Genomic DNA, 22,991 nt, shown 5'->3' on the forward strand with positions numbered 1-22,991 from the left:
GGCCATCTTACGTAAGGGGTGGGGTGGTGGTGCGGGGGCTCACAGAGCTCAAGCGACGTCGTGTTATGACGTCACCAACATTTCCCCTTACCAAGATGGACGACTCCGCCAACTGCGTCACAGCGGGAGGTGGGGTGCAGAGAAGCTCAGAGCAAAGGACGTATGATGACGTCACGAACATTTATTCTCGGGGGCGGGGGGGGAACTCGGGCGGCTTTCCCCTGACCAAGATGGACGACTCACCCATTGCGTCTCAGCGGGGCGGTGGGGGGGCAGAGAAACTCACAGAGCACACGGAACGTTATCTTGTGATGACGTCACCGACATGTCCTGGCGGCTTTCCCCTGACCAAGATGGGCGACTCGCCCATTGCGTCGCAACGGGCGGAGGACGGTGGGGGGGGACAGCTTCGCGTGGTGATTGGCTGGTGGTGCGTGCTAGGGAGGAAAAAAAAGCGCGAATTTTATTGGCGCGATCAGATCACGTGCGTCGCCTTTTTCAGCTGGAGACATTGCCATGACAACAATGTTGTTGGCTTGTGCGTGGGGGTCGGTGCAGGTTGATGGGTGGTGGGCACTTGTGGGCGCAGTATGGGGGGGGGTACAGCTGGTGGTGCATCTACCGCTCATCTCAGCCAACCCGTGGCACCTGCTGGGTCTGTCCCGAGATCTCCCCCCGTCAGCAGCGAGCCTTCGACACTTCGCGTGGCCTCAAAGTGCACCTGGCCTGGCACAGGCGCCGTGGTGACAGTGGAGCGACACTTTTAAGTGGCGAATGGCGGGGTATTGGTATTGGGCACTTGTTTTTCCTGCTGTAGTGGACTGCTGGCGGCGGGGGGCGGGGGGGAGCTGCGTGAGCCCCCTAGGCTGAGATGGGGCGGTTGAGGGTGGGAGGAGAAAAGTCACAGGACTTGAGCCTGGCACGAGGGCACGCGGAGTGACCCCAGTTAGGGTCAGGGTCAAGGTCAAATCACGTGAAACCAGGTGAGCCCACGTGTTGGGCTGGGGTCAGGGTGGCGAGATGTTAACTCACTCACCTGGTTCACCTGGTATGCAGAGGTGATGGGTTCGATCCGGACCCATTCATAACAATCTAGGTTGGCCGCATGAACGATTGTGAGGGTCAATGCCTTTTAGGGTGAGGGTTAGGGCTCGACCAGGGGTCATCCAACCTGCGGCTCTTTAAGGACTGCTGCGTGACGTTATTTATCAAGGGCCGCCTCATATTCACACGTAATGTTGAGGGTTGTTTTTTGTAATTACCGAATTCGTATAAAATGGCTCTTGTTATTTCGGTTAATAACCCCTGGGCTTGACCGAGAAATGGCTGGAGTAATCCTTGTGCTGGCCAGTGGCCAATTGCATTCAACGCCGTGAGTGAACATCTCCTGTGGCAGGGTCTAAGGTATAGCAATTTGCGTTTTATGCAACTGACCACATAACCTTGGGCGTAACCGTGACCTGGGATAACCGCCTGAGCTAGCGTCAAGCACATACTGAGGTTCACCTTGTGTTCACCTTGCTTTATTTTGGTGATTTCGAAAACGTTTTTGGGTTTGGCCATGTTTGTTTATTGTAGTACGGAGTTAAACTGATGGCTTTAATCTAAGTTGTCTTGTGGTTGTTGTTGTTGTTTGACTTGCATCCCACTGGGATTTTTGCACACAGCGTTGGTGTACGGTGCTTTTTTCTGGAAGATTTTGCTGGGTTTTTTTCCTGGATTTTTCTGTTTGTGCAAAGTCACTTTAAGATGTTTTTCTTGTTCGTGTTTTTGTTTTTTGTTTGTTGCGGTTGCACCCGATTCAAGAGCCGAATGGCTCACAGGGCTATACCAAATAAATACAACTGAAAGACTGAAACTGTGTAAGTTAGGAGCTATGATAGTGCATGTTAGGGGCGCCACGGTGGCAAAATGTTAAGTACCTCGCCAGGTATACAGGAGGGTGTGGGTTCGATCCTGATTCTCACGCTTGTATATCTGGGGTTGGCATGGTCTTTCCGTGGTCGCGTGGATTTTTATTCGGGTCCTCCGGTTTTCCCCTCCACATTTAGAGTCAACGTGCGTTCAGAATATTTGGCCGCTTCAAGTTTCCACACCATATGGGGCCGTCCATAAATGACGTCATGCACCTGGGGGGAGGGTCAGACATTTGTAACGATGTGTGACGAGGGGGGGGGGGGGTTAGAAATGTGACGTCACGTAAAAATGCGCAACTTTAAATATAGACAACACGTTCTACTTAATTAAATAGACTTTTTAATAAATGTTTTCTCCTACATCAGAGTACAGCGCCACATTAAATACGCACTACAATGACAATAGTTTAAAGCGATTTGAAGCATGTTTTATTTTTTTGGGGGGGGGCAGAGCTTTGTGATGTCATATTTGAGGGGGGGTCTGACTTTTTGTGATGTCGTGTGACGAGGTGGGGGGGGTCAAAATCGTCCAAAATCGCGTGACGTCCTTTATGGACGGCCCTATTCCACTTCGTCGAGTTATTATTTGTGGCCAGGTCGCTTCTGAAAAAGTTATATATATATAGCTCAGTGGGTCTTACCTGGTAAAATACAAAAAAAATAGTTTTACTTTCCTTTCATTTCATAGTGCATAGCCATGAAATTGGGTTAACATTGCGTCACTCGGGTCAGATTAGGGAATGACCCAATGTATAACAATGACCCAGGTAAACGCATTGCGTCGAGAGCAGGGCAAAACTCTGTTATGCTGGAGTAAAACACAAGGTAAGGGCAACCGGCCCTAGTGTTGGCCCGGGTTTGCCTGTCGGGTTGGGGGTCAGCGTCAAAGCAACGAGTAGCCCTAAATATAACTGCCAGTTACCACGGTTAAAGTCGTGTGTGGGGATGGGGGGGGTCTATCAAGGCCAGTGCTGGACCCACTTGTAGAAAGCACAGTCTCAGGTTATAACCACATGTCTCCATCAAGTGACAGGTTAATATAAATGTTCACTGCAGGATTAAACAAATGCCTTTGTGCGGGAAATCACAAATCCAGTTATTCTTGTCCGGACTTCTCACAACGGCCGTGCACGTGGCATTCATGAACCTCGGACGACGGTGGCTTAAATTTCGACTGGTAACTTTACAAAAGCATCACGTTACGATATGCAGACAATAAGCTAAGGTCAGGTCATGCAAACATGTCACGCTCGTAAAATGTCTCTCAAGGGGTTGAGTTGGGGCGGTATGTGACATCAAACAAAACCATAACAAATACGCGAACGTGAAAAAAGCCCTTGACGCGTCAGTTCTTTATATACTGTACACGTCTCCATATCCGCTAAGAGCCGCAGGTTTCTTGTTGTAGTAGTGATTCTACTGACCACTGCATTACACGAGAGAGAGGGAGCTCACAGCTGCTAGTGACTCACCACTTTTGGATGAGCGCACGATGTTGTTGGTCGATGTTTTCCAGATAAAGCTGATATTTATATATTTTTGTGGTTAAAAAAATATGTGCTTCGTGAGCCAGGTTATATGATGTAGCCGAGGACGTAAATAAATACGGCACCATGTGAGCAATGAAAACAAAAGGGCACTTCCCTACCCAGCCCAGGGTATGAGCCAGAGAGCCACAATCCATCACCCACGCTTCGCTCCTCCTCCTCGTACGCCGATGCAGCTACCACCATCAGCAGCATCAGCCACGGTCAATCCACTGCTAGATAAAGGGCTTCCCCCGAACCAGGTCGCCATATTTCACAATCTTCAGATGAAGGTGGATCACTGAATCCCCACAAACAATGGTGAAGATACATTCTGAACGTGTTTGCCCTTCCCGAAAGCCGGCAGCGACGTTAACATACAAAAATCATCACAATAAAAACACACAAACAGGGCTGTTACCCTCATGAGCTGCCAGAGCTAACCTACAGGAGCAGCGAAACGATTTACACTCGAAATAAAAAAAACCCGGAGATTACAGCAGATAGAGAAGCAGGGAGGGTGGTAACCGCACAAAACACAGCATCAGCAGTAGAGGTGGCTGTGTGATGCCCCCTCTCTCTCTCTCTCACTCCGCCATAGGGAAGCGAAGCTAAGCCTCCCTCCTCCCCCACTCCCTCCTCCTCCTCGCTCACTCTGCAGCACGGGCAGAGGAGCAGTAGTCGAGGTTGTGCGCGTCTGGTGCAAGGACCGCGAAGAAGGAGGTGGAGGAGGAGAGGAGGCTGTACCGAGGATGAGGTTATTGTGAAGAGGAGATAAAGGCAGTTGTCTGCGTGTTGAGAGGCGGTGGTGAGGAAGAGGAGGAGCGGGGACTGCGAAGAGGAGGAGTTGAGGCAGTGAAGAGAAGAGGAGGGTGGGGGGGGGGGAACGGATTTCAGCCGCGTGGAAGCAGCCCGCGCTCCCGTCCACGACGTGAGACGGAGGATTATGCCGGTTCGAGTCCGGGGCCGAGCGCGGGCAGTTTGACGGCGCGGCGGCTGGGCTCTGAGCCCGGCTCCATCCCGGGAGGAACCATCGCTTCTCAGGGCCTCGGCCACGGGCGGCGGGGAAACATGAAGAAGCAATTCAACCGCATGCGACAACTGGCCAGTCAGACGGTCGGCAGGCGAGTGACTCGCGGCTTGGGCGGTGCGGTCGTGAACGGGGTTTTGGTGAACACGGCCGGCGTTCGGTGCGGTCGGGATGGATCCGTGAGCTCTGATTTGGTCTGAATGGAATGTTGTGATATCGGGTCAAGTGGAGATGCAGTGAGCTCTGATCTGGTCTGAATGGAATGTTGTGATATCGGATCCAGTGGCGATGGAGTGAGCTCTGATCTGATCTGTATAGAATGTGTGATATCGGATCCAGTGGAGATGCACTGAGCTGTTATCTGGTATATATGGAATGTGATATCGGATCCAGTCGAGATGGAGTGAGCTCTAGTCTGGTCTGTATGAAATGTGTGATATCGGATCAAGTGGAGATGGAGTGAGCTCTAGTCTGGTCTGTATGAAATGTGTGATATCGGATCCAGTGGAGATGGAGTGAGCTCTGATCTGGGCTGTATGGAATATATTCCCGATCGAGTCCAATAGAGTTGAAGTGAGCTCCGATCTGGTCTGTACGGATTCCATGAGATTGGGTGCAATAGAGTTGGAGTGAGGTCTGATCTGGTCTGCGTGGAATTGCTGGGTCCGGGTCCGTATGGGACAAGTGGGATCTTGTTTCTTTAGGACCTGGATGGGTCGGATCAGATATCGGGTCATGATGGAGTCGGGTGGATTCTTGAGGAGATGGATATGGTAGTGGATCCGATCGAGACGAATCGGATTCGTATGGCACAGAGAGAGTCCCGAGGGTTTGGGGAATGGTTCAGGTCCTGCCCCTGGCTCTGCTCCCGGGTAACGAGGCCCCGTCCTGGCCCGTGGTGTGGCCTGTGTTGACCGGCTGTGTGTGATTACACTCCCCCTCCCCCCCCAGCTGTTGATTACCTCCTTGTGATGAATAAAACCTGATCATATCCCGCCCTACCCCATCCCCCAGTGCTCCCTCTGGCATTGTACTGCGGGGGTGTAGTGCGTGCCACTGGGAAGGTTGGGATAGATGAGTTGTGTTGTGTATTAATGAGTTGTGTTGTGTATTAATGCGTGGTGCACGGTGATGGCTGGACAGTGGCCCAGACAGCTCGAGTCACGGTCGGGGTGGGACGTGATGATGGGATGGTGCGAGCAGGAATGGGAGAGTAGGGATGTGATGTATGGAGTTGATGCACGGGGATGATGCCCTGGTTGTAAAGGAATGTTTTCATGCCATGGGATTGGTGTAACACAGACATGGATCCCATGCGACGAGTGTCGGGATGTGTGTAGGATGTGAGGATTGTTTATGGATTTTATTGCGATTGGGTTGATTTATAGTTACGTGCGTGCATTGGCATTGATGTATGTGATGGTGTGGATGTACAGGGAGAAGTCGTGTAGCGGTTAGCGCTACGCTCTGCTACGAACCCAGTGACCCCAGTTCGATTCCCGCTCACGACCAACACCGGTGACGATTATCTGAACCGGTCCTCGGCCTCCCCTAGGTCGGCTCGGCCTCAATTGAATACTTGATGCGGTGTGTAAAACATCGCCACTGGGGAGACAAAAGCGGTCGGGCGTGGTGCTGGTCCCCCACCTCGTGTGACGAGCCGGCCTCCATAGGCGCTCGCTAACAGCACTTGCCCCAACATTATTTCAAGGCTACACGGGGGGTCTTTGTCTTGTCTTTGTACAGGGATGTGATGATGGGATAGATGTATAGAAATGTGTGTGTCATGAGAAGGATGTACACGGATGTGCATGGGATGAGCTGGATTGTAGAGAGCTGTATATGTAATGGGATGGGTGTGCAGGGATGTTCATGGGATGTAATGGATGTACAGGCATATGGTGATAATAAGATGGTTGTATAGGGTTGTTAATGCAATCGAAAATATGCAACAAAATAGGGACGTGAAGGGATGAGCATGGAATGTGATGCATGTGCAGATTTGTCGGTGTCATTTGATGGAGCAGTGTGGCTGTTTTATCTGCGGATGCGCGCTCCGCTCCATAATGGCACAGCGCGCGTCGCGCGGTGGCTGGGTTCATGCCGGGTGTCGCGTGATTAATACATTGTAAATGCATCGTAAGCATGAGGCTCCCTCTTTGTATCGGTGGCTCAGGGCATTAGTACGGTAACCCATTGGGGGTTTAACCGCTTCCCGCGGCGGCGAGGTGCGTGCGCGCGCGCGGTCATTTCCGAGCAGCGATGTGAATTAACGCGCCTGCCTGCTGATGGGCACAGGCGGCCTCCATCCCCACCACGTCCCCCATCCCCACCACGTCCCCCATCCCCACCACGTCCCCCATCCCCACCACGTCCCCCATCCCCACCACGTCACCCATCCCCATCACGTCCCCCATCCCCACCACGTCCCCCATCCCCACCACGTCCCCCCATCCCCGCTGTCAATGACGCGCTCTGCGCACCACAACACACACCGCACACACACACACGCGCGCGCTCACACACTGCACCACAGTCATTAGATTTTTACGTCCATCGTGATTCACGACGAGGTAATGATGTCACGCCGTTTCAGGGGCACTCTGTTCCTGACACCATTGAGATTGTGGGGGTTTAAGGGTTTTTTTCGTTCCCCGGGTCTCTCAGGCCAGACCCCGGTGACATTTGTTGTGGGGTTCATGATGGGGGTCTCCCCAGGAAGAGGACATTGCATGATCCTTGGAGAGGAGATGACCCCCCCCCCCACCTCTATCTCTCTCGTCTGTAATGGCTGAGCGTTGAGTGCACGTGTGATGCTGTTGGCTGAGTGGGACCACACGGCCTTGGGGTCGATTTTTGCATCGAGATCGCCGCTGCGGTGAATGCCTGAGCCTTGCGTAACACCTGTGATGGTGCGCCCAGGTCCTTTGTACACTCAACACGGGCGTTCGGTATATATCACTGATGCAGAGTACAAGATTCAGCCTTTGTCAATCCGCTGCTGGATGAGTTGGCACACCGTGCAAGTAACGGAGGTTGCTTGACCATACTTCACCATGCTGGTCAGTGCGGCCTGGTTCAGGGGAAGCCCAGCACCGGTTACTCGCCACTTTTGTTAGGCGTAGTTGTGAATCCATCTTGGGTGGCTGGGTCCATAGCGCAGTGCGCGAATGCATTAGCCGAGTGGTATCGGTGTAATAATCCCCCGTACTAAACAACAATAATAATTATCGCTTGTGAGAGAGTCAAGATGTCATCAAGGCCATTAATGCGACCACACCGCCACCCCCTGCTTCCTTGTGCGCGGTCTGTCAGCTGCTGTTGCACCGTTGACACGGGTCCTCAAATCTTCCTCCGGTGTCACGCCATCAGGCTTTAAGTCTATTTTTTTATTTTACCAGGTAAAGCCCACTGAGCTCGTTTTCAGAAGCGACCTGGCCATAAATAACAGCTCAGTAAACTGGCTTATCCCATGGAAATTTTCTCCTCGGTCCTGCATCGGTTTCCTCTGAGCTCTCCGGTTTCCTCCCATAGCAAAAAAAACACATACAATGTACCTAATATTGACCAAATATCCAATTGCTGAAAAATGTTCTCGAATTTGGATAATTGAATTGGATGAACAATTGCAGAGGAAGGGATATTCTGGAGGTGATGTCCACGTGTTCCATTGATCCACCCTGACCGAGTCTCCCAGAAGTGAGTTTCCCTTCACAAACCAACCAGGTTGGTCAATCCTGCACGGATGTCTCCGATTCGCTGCCATAGCGCCAAGATAATGTATAACAGTGCTCTTCATTGCAAGGCCCGTGGGCCATTGGAGGTCCCTGGTGGCCTTTAGTGCGGTCCCAGACGTGCGACAATGGTCAAATGTGAAAACACCCCCACCATGCTGTCAAAGACAAAGGTTTCAAACGTGTGGCGGCCCTCGCACTGATGTCTTATCGGCGAAAGTGGCCCCCATTGTGAAAATTAGTGAAGAACTCTGCTGTGTAAAACGCGCATTTCTAAATGTGGAAGGAAAATCTGAGGACCCAGAGAAACATTTTACGCTACCACGGGAAGAAAACGCAAACTCTAAATATTCAGCAGGCAAAAGGGTCGAGATGGAACCCACGCCCTCCTCCATACCAGGCGAGATGTCTTGTTCGCCGACCTCTGGGTGCCACTTGATCTGCCGATCTCTCTCTCTCTCCTCGCCTCTGTTGTATGTTAGTGTAGCGTCTTTTAATTTGAATGCTGCGCATTGTGCGTTTCCTGCGAGGCAGTTATTGTTTTCGAGCGACGCAGCTGTGCCGACGCTCGGGATTGCCGAGCTGGCTTCGGCGCTTCCTCTTCCCCTCCCGACTCGTTTCATTTCACCCTTCCCCGTGGCTCGCTTCAGCAAGATGAGGTTGTTTGCCCAGCAGCCAGCAGCGTTCCCACTCGTGAGACTTAGAGCAGCGTTGTTTGTACACAGGGGCGCGCACACACACACACAGGTGCAGTGGACAAGTGCTGGAGGCGGTGAGGATACGGTCCCATTGTGGGCGCTGTAATTGTTCATCGCGAAAGGAGTCGCTGATGCTCTCTCTGCGTTACGACTTTTTTTGTTTTTCACATCCACACATCTGTTGTGGTTATTGTGACGGCAGTGGTAACACGTGTGTCTCTCCGCCTGTTGGACATGGGTTTTCGCCGTGTTCTCCAGTTTCTTCTCGTAGCTAAACACCATATGCATGCCGATCGGTGTTGGTCTAACATCCCGATGCAGGACCCTCCTGAATGCAGTGTGGCTTTCCTGGCTAGATAAGCGATGATTATCATAATATTATTATTTTAGCAGCCTCCTTTTCCTGTAAAATGTCATTGTTAAATATGAAAGCGCCTTAATTGGGTAAACACTGCCGGCTTTTGTTTTCTTGCCTTGAATTTGTTGTCACTGTGGTCACGCACCACGGATCCCCCCTTTGAAAATGGCCGGGCAGCTGGCCGAACGGGACCATCGTCCGTGCGACAATCACAACAATAAACTCAGTCTCAAACTTAAAGTCCTCTTGTGCAAAACGAGTGGAAGGCCAGGGGGGGGGGGTTGTCTGGTCTCACCCACGCACTGGCCGTTGACGTGTCCCGCTGAGTGACGGCGTGCCTCGCGCGCGCGCGCACAGATAATAAATCCACCGAAGGTGTGTCGTCCCAGGACGCGGTGTCGTGCGGTTGTGGATTTGTGCACCACAAAGTGAGGTTTGTGTCCATCCCCTCCCTGGTTGAGAGCGGGGAGGATTTTTTTGCACCGAGGCAGATTGCAAGCGCTACGGCTTGGATGGCAGCCGGAACATTTTCCTGCTCGCGTAAGGTTTGGGTTTTTTCTCGACCCTCCACAGCCTGGTCAAACCGGTGGATACCTGCTCGAAATAAAAAGAGACTCAAGAGCTATGCAAAGCAGGAGGAAATGCCGTTGCCTGCAACAGCACAGGCTGACGGGAGAGTTTACCTCCTGCATGTGGGCAACAACGGAGACAAATGAAATTGCGATCGCTTCCGTAATGAGATGACTACCGAGCCCCTTTCTTCATTTTTCCCGTGTTGCATTAGGGCGTTAATATTTTCGAGTCGTTCACGGACCTTGCATGAGGGGTAAAACGACATTCCATGTGTTACATTGCAGTTGGCAGTTAGAACTATTTAATCATGTAATAGCTCATGGATAATACGGTAATGTAGCCGTGCGAGTGGGAAGCACCGATCAAATGCTCTCAACGTTTTCAACTTTTCTACATCTACGATGCACCTCTCTGACACCGAATGTAAATAGCTTTTTTTTCAGAAGCATTTCATTGCATTTCCCAACCAAGTTGCAAGAGTACAAACATTGGGCAGCCTGGTCGGGTCCCCCTGAAGAGAAATGAAATTCTAGGAATCCACGCAACGAACTGGGGGATTGGACCGTGCATCCTGCTGTACTCGTCTTCTCCCGAGTCGGCTATTCTCATCTTTTGAGTGAATATTTGTGGCCGGTGCCAGGTGTGGACCGCAGAGACAGGGGAGAGGAGTGTGGGGCCGTGGCGAGAGTTGGGGCGACACAACGACGGTGCTTGATCCTCCGGCTGCCATCCAACAAGGCCCTCCTCCCCCGTCCCCTACCGCACGCATCGGAATCAAAGTGGCGAGTAGGTCTGCGATAAGCTGTCACACAAATCCCGATGACATTAGCAGGCTAAGGCCGGGAAGGGCACGAATCCCCTGCAGAAACTCCCCCCCCCCCCCCATCCACTCCCACCCCCAGCGCACAGCTGTCCCGGCTGGCAGAGCCACGGTGTACCCAGCATCGTGGTGGCAACGCAGGGGCTTGGACACAATCTGCGCTGCTGGTTGAGGCGTCAACCACAGCCACATGGAAAAATGTTGTTCCTGCTGTGGACTTTTTTCTTTCTTCCTGTAACGCACAGTTTGATTTTCAAGTGTGCCAGAACGTATTTACAAGCAAAAGTCGGAGCGTCTCCCCCACTTCCTAACAAGTGCGGCGCTAGGCGGGGCTCTGTGCTGGAAACTACACATTCCTGGGGGCCTAGAGCAGTCGCTACACAGGACAATCACCGTATTTACACGGAAAAGTGCCAGAAAGGGTAAAACCTATTATTATATTTTGATACTGGCAAGGGAGGTCCCATGATGTAGCTGCTCACCCTGAGCTCTCAATCTCCTGATAGTGGCATTGTCTTTGTCCTGTTCGCCTTTTTGCGTCCTCTGGTCTAACACTTTAAGACTAGGCTCTAAAGAAAGCTGTCTCTGGTTTGGACCAATCAGTTTCAAAGACAATGCATCATATACTACCAGAGCATTTTTTTTTGCATGTTCACCACAAGTATATATGGTTAATGCAGACATTCCTTCCTTTTATTGTCAGAAAGGGTAAAACATTCTTATACGGTGACTGTCTTTGTTCGATGGCTAGCCAAAAGCCGCTGTTGCAAGGATGACCGGAGTTTGTGTGGTGGTTGATGCTCCTTGTTGGGAAATTGCACATGCTGGTGGGTAGTATGTGCGGGGAAGTGTTGGCCACTGGCCAAACGGTTACAGAAATCGGGAAACGGTACCAGTTTCTGTTCTGTGAAAAAAATGACAACGGAAGAAGATTCCCCAAGTGTGGAGATGATTGGACATTGTATCCGTGCAAGGTCTCTCTTTTTGGCGTGGACCTCCATGGTTTCAGCACCGCACTGTAAAGGAAGAGCTGGCAGCTCCGGCGTCCATCCTGGACAGCCCTTCCGCTCATGCTGTGTGGAGGGCTAAAGGTGCAGCCCAGCAATTGCTTGTTCAGGCCACTGCTGGAAGAAGGGAGCCTCAGCCAGAGGAAGCTCCTGAGAGAGCCCCTCTTGTCCTGCTCTTCCGCACTGGCCAGACGTCTTGGAAGAGGTGGGAATACCTCCGGCACACATTTACGTACATGACATTACGATGAACTGTGTACACAGTGATGTACGCTTGTGGCAGCTTCAGAGAGGTAGAAGACGTAATATTTGTTCATATGTAGACACTTGCTTAGCTTACCTTTACTTTGCACTCGTATAGATTTTTGTATTGTTTTTGTGGTTTTTGTAACTTTCTTCATTGTCTAAATAAAGATTCTGATTCTGAATATGACTAAATATGTCACGGTCCTGGTCAGGAGTCCACCCAGCCCATGCATTTGAATTGAGGTCTATTGAAATGCATTCCAGTTTGTGGGGAGTCACCGGTGGTTGTCCCGTGTAGCGACTGCTCTAGGCCCCCAGGAATGTGTAATTTCCAGCACAGAGCCCCGCCTAGCGCCACACTTGTTTGGAAGCGGGGGAGACGCTCCGACTTTTGCTTGTAAATACGTTCTGCCACATTTTAAAAATCAAACTGTTGCGTTATAGGAAGAAAGAAAAAAATGTATAAAGTCCACAGCAGGAACAACATTTTTCCTTGTGGCTGTGTTCGACGCCTCAACCCCACGGTGCCACCACGATGCTGGGTGAACCGTGGCTCTGCCAGCCGGGACAGCTGTGCGCTGGAGGTGGGAGTGGATGGAGGGGGGAGGGAGTTTCTGCGGGGGATGCGTGCTCTTCCCGGCCTTAGCCTGCTAATGTCATCGGGATTTGTGTCACAGCTTATCGCAGACCTACTCGCCACTTTGATACCGACGCGCGTGGCAGGGGACGGGGGTGGAGGGCCTTGTTGGATGGCAGCCGGAGGATCAAGCACCGTTGTTGTCGCCCCGACTCTCGCCAAGGGCCCCGCGTCCCTCCCGCGTCGCACTCCTCTCCCCTGTCTCTGCGGTCCACACCTGGCACCGGCCGGTTTGTCATTCATAACCCGCATGCCGTGGGTGACATCACCCGTGTAGACAAACGTTCCATTCCCCCCTCGTGCCGCTAATCGTTCCGCGGTCTCCCCCCCCCCTTCCCCAGGGCGCTTTGCCGGACACACGCGGCAAGCGGTCTGGAAGGATCGCGCCTGCCGAGCTGTGGACGCGCCAACGGAGCGGGATCGCGTTATTCGTTCCGCTGAACAATACGCGAGGGGGGAGGGGGGTGGAATATTTGTCGGTCGCGACGAAGATAGATTCTTGGAAAGGGAGCGTGCAAGAGTGATTGACGCCTCGCAGTTGTGAACTCAAAATGTTGAGGTCGGGAGGGAGTCCCCGGGCCGTCGGCTTTCCTGCGACGCGGCCGTCTGTAATGGATCGAGGGCCCATGCGGTGCGTGCTGGAGCACTAACCCTCGTAATACGCAGGTGCGAGTTCAAGGAGAAACGTGGCTCTTGAGCTTGGCAAACAACTCGGTGTCGAGGAAATGGCGGCAATTACCGCAGCAGGGCCCACCCCGCGTGTTACGCAGCGTCGCCACCCCCTCCACCGCGCGCATACTCGCGCACGGGGCTCGCCTCGTTAATGTTTCGCCATAAAAAAATTTTGGGATTTTGCAGCTCTCTCTCTCTCTCTCTCGCTTGCGGTTGCCCTCCCCTGCCGATGGGACGTCTACCGCGCGCCGTCTGCGGTGCGCAGCGTCCGCGTGATCATCGGCTTGCGCTATTTAGAACGGCACGATTTCCAAACGTTCTAACGAGCTGCTTTGATAAAAGAGTGGGCGAATCGGCACCCGGGTCTGTGATTAGGCAGGGTGTGTGAATTTGTGCGGTGTCGTGTGGTTAGCGCGCTGCGCTCCTAATGCAGCGACCCGAGTTCTATTTCCGCTCATGGCCAACACCGGTGATGATTTTTGAACCGGTACTGGGCCTCTCCTAGGTCGACTCGGCCTCCTGAGTACCTGGTGCGGCGTGTAAATATCGCCACTTAGGAGACAAAGGCGGTCTGGCGTGGTGTTGGCCACCCACCCTCTTGTGTACCGTGCCGGCCTTCATTGGTGCTTGCTAGCAGCACTTGCCCCAAACAGTCTGTTATGGCTATATGGGGGAATTTTACCTTTTTCTTTGATGTAGAAGTGTGTGGCACTGCTCTTTCTCTATTCTGTTGTGAATCACTCCCCAACTTGCCTCCTACCGTAGAGTTTGGTTTCACGTGTTTAAAACGTCTTGAGATGCATTTTGACCCCGCTGTATAAATAGAAATCTTGACTGTGGTCGGTGCTGCCTGTGGCACTGCCCGCCCTCTATACGTCTCACGCCCTGCTAGGTAGGTGCCAGGTGCATGCGTGAGCCCGGAATGGGCTCCTCATTATCCATTCCGTCAAGGTGGGAAGTCACTCCTCCTGGAATCCATCTCAGTGCAATGGCGACTCTTGCACCGTTGGAGCCCTGTAGATTTCTCTTCTACTCTGCCGATGACTGACTTGAGTCTTTCCTCTACGATGTCTTCGGTCACAACTTGCCATCCCACTGTGTCCCTTCGTGGCCCATGGTCGCCTTCCCCGTCACTGCCTTCCCTGTAAAACATAAATGCGTGTGTCTACTCCTTGGTCCCATAGATACACGTCCCCGTTATTTCACCGCAGGTTTTAAACTGTGGCCTCATTTGAACAAAAAATGTGTTCGGAAATTTAACACGTAGGCTTTCGAAAGCAATATTATGATTCATAATTGATGTTTTTGTCCAAATAAAATGAAGTTGTCACGTGACAACTTTATTGAATTAGCCGTGCCGGGTGGAGGGTAGTGTACAACGTCCGTTGGCATTGTACTCACGCGCTGCGACCCAAAAAAAATTATTGTGAATGAATCTAAATTTTTATTTTAAAATATTGAGACAACCACCCCCCCCCCCCCATGTTCGGAATAGTACATCGCCGTTCGTGGCCCTTCCAAAGTAATTTTTAACAGGTTTCCACTGAGCATAAATTCACACGAACTCTACGGTTCCAGTCACTCGGCCAATCGATTCGTTGTAATCGTTGTCAGGCTGAAACCACGAAAATAAAAGGTGGAGTCAAGTGGAGAACTGTCTGAATTATCATCATCACCATCATCACCACCACGACCACCACCATAACAGGAGCCTCCCTCATGCGGGTGCGACCAATCGAACATGTTGTGTTCACCGGACACCTAAACCCACGCGTGTGTAAACAGAAGCACACACGCGCACACACAGGATACGTCTCGCTTTCATGTTTGGACGGTGTCAACGTTACCTTCTCCCCCATTTTTAATTCACGCCGCTCTCGGGCAGCTATTTTGAGTTTCGTTTCTTTACTTCGGCGTTATTTGTCGTTTCGCCGTGATCGCTCCACCGCCGGACGAAAGCCACCTTCGCAAAGTTGTCATCGTCTCTCGCGGTCACGCGATCCAGCAATCCATCTACCTGCGCGGTGGACCATCCGCTCGGACGCGTTCGCTGCCTCGGCTGGCCACTCGATACTCTGTCGTTGGGCTCTCAATCACCATCTAGCCGTGGCGCGTCCTGCCCACGCCAGCTTACTTTTTTTTCTGCAGCCACTATAGTTGTTCTGAATTACACGCGTTCTCTCGTCTGTGTTCCTCTTGCCGTCTGTCGGTTGTAATTCAAGACACCCACCTCTCCGTGTTTGTTTCACACACTTTATCGGCAGATCTTTCTTCATTCTCTTCATTGATGTCAATGCTCGTGATCCATGTGTCGAAGCAGGTCAGATACACCGATGAGTAAGTGCTGTACTGCAGTAATCATTATGTATAACACGGAATGAGAGCCCATGTAGACTCAAACCCTCTTCTGAGGGGGATATGGATCACGACAGCAGGTATCGCAATACTCGGTGGAATAATACGTGAACGTCGCAATACGACCGTCGGTAGCGGCGACAGAGCCTGACTGAAATTCCTAGAAATAATAATTGTTACAGTAAGCGTCAATGGGAATTCACCAGTAGGGAGCGATGGCCTCGGCTCGCGTGCAGGAGGTAGCCGGTTTGCGTGGTAGACACAGGCCGTGTGAGATGGCGACGGCTTTGGTGGGGGGTGAGGGGGGTGGAGGCCTTCAGTCAGCAGTAGATAGAGCATGACTGACGGTGGTGAATGCTGACGGCGGTCGGCATGCACGGCACCGCGTGGTCCCGGAGCGGGCAATGGCGCGCCCGCACCGCGCTCCTCCAGTGCGGAGAACCACGAGGTGGCAACAGAAGCGCCGTGCATGGCTGTGTCCGTCGAGAGATTACGTTTTGCTATCTCGTCTCGCTCATCTTGAGTTCACAGAGGACAGTTTTCTTTTTGCCCTCATCCTTCTGAGTCTGTTCCGTTATTCAAATGAGGTAAGAACACTGGCTGGGTGGTGGGGGGGGTCACCTGTAATTTGATGAACGTAGGCCCCCACCGCGTTCACGCCACCAACCGGCACGCACTGGCATGGTGAAATACGGTGAAATAACCCCCGTGACCCACGGAGTGCGGGGGAGGCCCCTCATCCAGGGTGGTTCATTTCAGCTGGGTCTGTCTGGGTCTGCGATCCAGAAAATATATTGCCACCAGGCACACTACCATATCTCGTACATGTCTTGTTTTGGCTGTGACTGCTCGTCACATGTAACCGACTCCAGCCTACCAGCGGCCTGGAACATATTTAATGAGAAATTAGACCCTGGGTAAGCGCCACTTGTGTTTTGATGAATGTACCTCCGGGTAACCGCTAATACTCCCTGCTCCAGACACAAATAAACCCGACACCTGACAGTGATGGGTAAAGGTGTAGCGAGACGCTGCCTGCGGCGGGTGGTGTCACCGCTAACCCTCGGAAGAGGCCCACCTCGGCGAGGGGCAGCGGCGCTTGTGCCTCCGACGGTCACGTGCCCTTGTCTGCATTGATGTGCGGCGGGCAAATATAAGCCACAAGTGGGGTGCGAGTGTGACACGGTGATAAGTGCTCGTAACCCTTATTACATTGACCCAGATGCTCGCGGAATTTGTTTTTCTTTCGGTTAGCTAAGGGATCACCGATTTCATTGATTGATTGAGTAAGCCATTGAAGCGGAGAGCAAGAATAGTTTTAAGACATGGCATGGATCGAAGAAAAGTAAGCGGGATTGGGCCGGACGCATGACGGAGCCAGAAGGAATGACGGGCCCGCGAAACAAGACCGGTGACGCAGTGACCGCCAAATGAGACAACGTGCCCAAGAGGATAACCATCTTGGAGATGGAGCGACGAGATCATGCCACGTGCAGGAGCGAGATGGACTGTCATATCGGCGTACGGAGGACTTGATCCGGCGGTGGATAGATCATGCCTGGTGGCGATAATGACGAAAGGGCTCGCTGTGGAGACAGTTGTCGATGTGACCATCGGCTGCGGAGTTGACGGTATCTTTGGCGCAGAAGCAACAAGAAATGTCACGGTACTCGAATAGTAAATGTGTGTGGGTTTACTCTCCAACACACCGGTGTGCTGAAGCAGTAACTAATTGGGACGTTTTGTTTACGTGACAAACCTTACTGATGGGCTGTTTCAGGTGGTGGCGGGTTTAGTGACACTTTTATATTTACGCGATCTAACCCAACCAAAATCCTTTATTATGCAGAAGCAACCTATACGTGTCAGCAGTTTTACACTCGAGCCATCGTCTCTGAAAATCGGATGTGGTTCGCGTGCGGCGCTGCGACGGGGCGTCACTCCACCACGCCCCTGTGACCGTCTGGCTCTCCGACCGGTCTCCCATCAGTGGCGTTTGTTTTAATTGCCGTGCCGTCAGCCTTTCCGTCGGCCACTGCCACCCCCACCAACCTCGTCCACGGCTGCATCCCACCTGTGCCACAGTGGCGGGGCACTGTGCCGGCTGCGGCCAGCTGTTTGTGCTCCCGGCTGAAAAAGAGGGCGATCTTTGTTGCCGAGCTGGGTGGCGTTTTTTCGTGCAATTCCGTGCCGAGGGGGGCGACGGTCCGTTCGCATTGATGCATAAAACAAAATGGTTTATTTTTGCAACAGCCGGTTGTCTGTCACCATACAGAAAACCAGTGCGCAGAGCAGTGAGAAATCCTTCACGTTCGAGAATGGCCCCACATAAGCTCATATCACACAGCTATATCTTAGATCCCCTTCCAAGTGACCTCTGGTACACACGTTAAAAGGGGAAGCAATCTCCCACCTGACCTCCACATGACATTAATGGGTTTTCACATGACAGTTAAACCGATATTTTTAGTTCTCAGAACTATAATTTATCCAAATGAAGTTGAAAGTCGAATTTAACGTGTTTGGTGGGGTTTTTTGCGTGATCATTGGTGACCGGGCTGAGACCCATCAACTCACGCCACGTGAATTCCCGATTTTAATCACAGGCGGCTTAAAACTTCGATTCAAATCCAGGATCACAGCGGCGCCACCCATCCACCTCCACAAATATATATATATTTTTTAAAGTTTTAAAAATGTGTCATCATTCTGCCCCCACAGAATGATGTCACGGAGCGAGTTCTGGTTCCGAGGCTCCATCATAATTGAGCAATTTGTGCATTCTCACGACGCTACCAAAAAACTGCACGAGAGACGTTTAGAACGATAAATGTTCGTATTAAAACATCCGAAACGGCTCTATGAAACGGGGCTGAGGTGTTTCTGTCAAAATTGTTCAGAAATTAAATCGTCACTGCGGTGCGTTTCATGGGTGCCATTGCGATTTAATCGCATCGCGCGGTTTCAGTCGCGCTTCTGCGGGCGTCTGGAATGCTCTTCCTCTCGATATTAAGAAGCCATCGGAGCTATGCACTTTTAAATCATTATCTAGATTGAAAACTGATTTCTTTAGAACTGCTTTTTATGTTGCGTTTGTTGTCTTTCCCCCCCGCACATCCGATTAGCATGGTTGGCTACGTACGGTGTGAAAGAGGTTCTACATGCACACGTACATTGTCATCTACCGAGTGTGGGCAGTGGGGATATGCTCGCTGAACGCACTTCACGAGTGCATTCAGTTCTCCCAAGACCCCCTCCCGGCGAGCATTGGCCCACTCGCCCAGCATCCTGTCACCGTGCCTTTTGTCACGAGACGAGTTAATGATAATGGCGAATTAGACTCCGTGTTACTGTTGTGATGGCTCCGGTGGCTGAAATGGCATGCTTTAAATGTTTACAGTTGCCTTTTAATTTTAAGATGTTTTTTTTCCCCACGTTGACTGGGCATCCTGCGCTACATTACGCGGCGCGTTTCTGCATTTCACCGCATTCTTTCCGCCTCCTCCTCCTCCTCCTCATTGCATCACCAGTCACTCTAACCTCATGGCCCATCCCCGGCGTGCCCTGCCTGAAGCTTGCACCATTCTCTTTCCCCCGTCACCTTCTTCCCCTTTCGCAAGCAGCCCCCGGGGCAACCTTCTCACCATCTGGGCCTCTTCCTGCCAAGTGCAATGACCGCGACTCGACAAAGAGGACGGCTTTCCGACCCACATTTGCATCCCCAGATACAAGTGTGTGTGCGTGCCAAATGTCATCTTTTTGTAATGGCAAATGCTGCACTCAGCGGGTGTGAATTGCTTTAGTTTATTTCTACCCAAAAAAATGCGCTCAGGACTGCATGTATCGTCTCTTGTGTTTTTGTGTAATCTTGACCTTGTCGTGACATTACAGCTGCGTTCTGGCACTCACCGGCCTGGCTAATCATTGCAATGGAAGGAATGTTTTAACCGAGAGCAGTTTCTGTGACCCACGGCTTTGACTTGTGCAGTTTAACGTCGTTGTCATCATCATCAGCAACATTTTGACTCTAGGAGCATTGATTTGCTCCAACTGGGTGAAGCTGATACAGTGTCTGGCTGTGGAAGGTCATGGTCCAACACCACTCGACTGAATCATCTGCGAGTTTGAATCCTGCTTTACAGTCACTGCAGATGATCATCCCTCCAGGGTCAATATAATTCGCAGCGCTTTATGGAAATGCTACTGGATGATGTCGGTCTGGAAAGCCAATAGGCCGATGGACAACAAAATAATTGTATTTATATGTGGAGACAGAACAGAGTTCTGCTCAGGGGAACTTTATAGACTAGGTTAACAAGAGAATAGACCGGCCACCACACACCATCATCAGCCATAAACAATCCACTGTTGGATGAAGGCTTCCCAAAGCGGTTGCCATCTCTCACGATGATAGATTTTTTGGCCACCACCACTATAACAATGTAGAATTTTCCACCGCTGGCTCTCAGGGTCACAAATACAGGTGTGCATTGCTGCTCACGGTGGCGAGATGTTATATACTTTACCTGCTATGTGGGAGGTCGTGGGTTCGAACCCGAACCTGACGCCTTTATATTTGGAGTTTGCATGTTCTCCCCGTGGCCGCGTGGAATTTTCTCCGGGCCCTCCGGTCAGTCTCTCCACATTTTAAATTAACGTGCGCTTCGAGTATGCGGCTGCTATAAATGTCCACGCGAAAAGCCACTTGGTTGAGCTATTATTTGTGATGGGCAGGTTGCTTCTGAAAAATAGCTCCATAGCTCAGTGGGGCTTTATCTGGTAAAATAAAATAAGAGTTAATTGCTTTAATAGTCGAGCTGGGGCGGACGCTGCGAATTGGTTGGCTCTCCTGTGCAGTGCATCCTTGCGGCGCAGTCAGGAGCCGCGTCCACTGTTGCGGCCGCCCTCCTGTACGGGAGGCAAACTCGCCACCCGCCACGGCCGTCACCAACGGCCTGCGACTTGGCGCCGACTCGGGCAGACGGAAGGCGCACGGCTTCCCAGTAAAAGTGTGAACGTCGGAGTCGACGTTCGGCCATCGTTGTGTCCAACGGTTTCAACCACGCTCCAAGGGTGGCCCAAGGTTGTAGGCTTTCAGGGTGTGGAGCGTACACAACCATCCTCACGGCCAAGGGTCGTTATGTACGTGTACAGTCCATTTGTCAATCCGCCGCTGGATAAGATCCTCCCTACGCCCATTTGGGTCATGTGGGTTATTTGATCATACTTCACCACGCTGGTCAGTCCGGGTCGGTGAAGGAGGGACGTATAGACGTGGGGGCAATACAACGATGAATCTTTTTTACGCACTTTTCCCTCTGCCGCTGGAAACGTAGCTCCGCAACCACAGCCCATAGGACCTGTCTTATGCATGGAGGTCACCCATGCAAGCGCTATCCAGGCTCAACCCTGCTCAGCTTCTGATATCTGACGAGATTGGGCGCATTCCCGGGTGACTTGGTCATTGGCAAGGATCTTCTTTTATGCAAAAAAATACCAACAATACAAGCAAAAAATAGTGTTTTTTTATTGTGATTGAAGTATTCGGGTTATCTTTTTCAAATGCTAAACCATTAAGTGTTAAGGTCACTTATACGATGGGGTTTATATTTTTCTTCAATAAAATACTTTTTACTTTGTATCAAACAGATGCAAGACCGTGACACGGGGTGGTGGGGAGGGCGGGTGGGGAGGGTTGTTTGGAGAGAGGGGGGAGCAAGCGTTGGCGTTGTCCGTCACGACGGGGAAAATCGTCGCACGGTGGTTTCACTCACAACTTGGCAGTGGCACAACCGCTTGTGCCAGCCGCAACGAGGCTACTGCAACGTCCTGGCCGCGTGGTTATCAAGGCTGGGGTTGCCGTGCCATGTAAACTCCTTCATCGCCCGTTGATTGGGCTGCCAACTCTCCTGCTTTCCACAGAATTGTCCCCGTGTTGGGGTAGCTGCCGTCCTGGGAAATTTGTCAGTCGAATAATAAAAATGCACTGCTCAAGATGATGCATGTGGATGCAGTTCTCCCTTAACCTGGAATTGGAAGATCTTTTTCCCATTATGTCCCGTTTTTGTGACTCAGAGCTGACAAGCCTGGTGGTCGAGCGAGCTGCAAGCTGACCACTAGGATTCGTCCGTTCATTATCCCGTAGTCTCGCGAAATCAGAGCTTGGATCGGTGCCGGAGATGGAACTTGCTTCCTTGAGGCTTGACCTGTTGCTTATTTGGTCAGCAGTAAATGCCACAAAGTGTGGTTTAATTATATAAATATGTATTTCCTCAACTGACCACACCACATCCAGTATGGCTCTCGCAGCAGCTGTAGCTACTGGTCACGTGCCACCCACGTTGGTCAGCCAGCCCTACCGGTGAACCTGGAAAACATTGAGTGAGAAACGAAGCCCCCCCCCCCCCCAGGAACGGAAAAAAACGCACTAAGGGCTTCCCAAGCCCATCTCTTCTCAGAACGCTGAGTAAACAAGCACGGGGCGGCCGTGGTGAGCATACGAGTCAAAGTGCACGCGGTCCGTGTCTTCGTGTACTCTGGAGTCCGATGGGCCCCCTGTCTCTACCGCTGAGGTCGATACCCAAACGAAACTCGCGCCCACGAGCAACGGCGACGCTTCAGACGGTCAAAAGTCTCAACTGAAACTGTTAAGCTGTTTTTTTTACTTTACCACTGAGCTGTGTAGCTCTTTTTCAGAAGCGCCCTGGCTATCACAAATGATAGCTCGACGAAGTGGCTTATCGCGTGTGAATGTATAGCAGTAAAAAAAAGGCACGTTGATTCTAAATGTGGAAGGAAAAATCGGAGGACCCGGAGAAAAATCCACGTGGTCACGGAGAGAACATGAAAACTCCAAATATGCAGGCGTCGGGGTCGCGATCGAACCCACGACTTCCTGTATACCAGGCGAGGGAGTTAACATCTCGCCACTGCTGCAGTGTCGCATGCAGCTTTCATGCTGTATGTGATACGTTTGTTGTTATTTTAGTACTGTCGTATAGATTTCTTGAGAGGTTAGTAGAGTTGTAACTGCCCTTGAATGATCAGCACGCTGTACTTGTGACCCTGAAGTCGCCGGTTCGAATCCACCTCTCCAAACAACGGGGAAAATGTGTTTAGGTTTCTTAAATCCTCACCAGCCAGCATAATAAATAGGTGTGGTGGGGTAAACTGTGGGTACGCCCACCTCTTCCGTCGCATCCGTTGAATGTGGAAGAGTAGGCCAAGTACTCTCTAGAGTCTGACCTCGCGGAGGCCCTTCCGCCAGCACTGGTGTGTGAGGAAGCAATTGCAGGGCCGCACCTTCTACTCTTCCTAGTTAAATACATGGAATGCAACCTTTTTGACAATAACATTACAAATAATAACAACAACCTGCTTGATGAGTTATCGTGCATAACGGCGTGAGAAGGGACATCA

At 51.6% G+C, this 22,991-nt stretch overlaps 1 protein-coding gene across 4 annotated transcripts in view; it reads left to right on the top strand.

Annotated features, from left to right (window-relative positions):
- The first annotated feature begins 2,483 nt into the window (after positions 1-2,483).
- ARHGAP17 (Rho GTPase activating protein 17) overlaps positions 2,484-22,991 on the top strand; it is an 88,984-nt gene continuing 68,476 nt past the window's right edge. Inside the window, exon 1 of one of the 4 annotated variants that reach the window (XM_032961117.2) lies at positions 2,484-4,566. In XM_032961117.2, the coding sequence (XP_032817008.2) occupies positions 4,514-4,566 (53 nt within the window). In that variant the 5' untranslated portion in view covers positions 2,484-4,513. The remainder of the gene's footprint in view (positions 4,567-22,991) is intronic. The other 3 variants (XM_032961118.2, XM_032961119.2, XM_032961121.2) reach the window with 3 other exon arrangements.

This window comes from Petromyzon marinus, chromosome 26 (genome assembly GCF_048934315.1).
Source record: "Petromyzon marinus isolate PM22_M1 ecotype Great Lakes invasive population chromosome 26, UKy_Petmar_22M1.pri1.0, whole genome shotgun sequence".
NCBI lineage: Eukaryota > Metazoa > Chordata > Hyperoartia > Petromyzontiformes > Petromyzontidae > Petromyzon > Petromyzon marinus.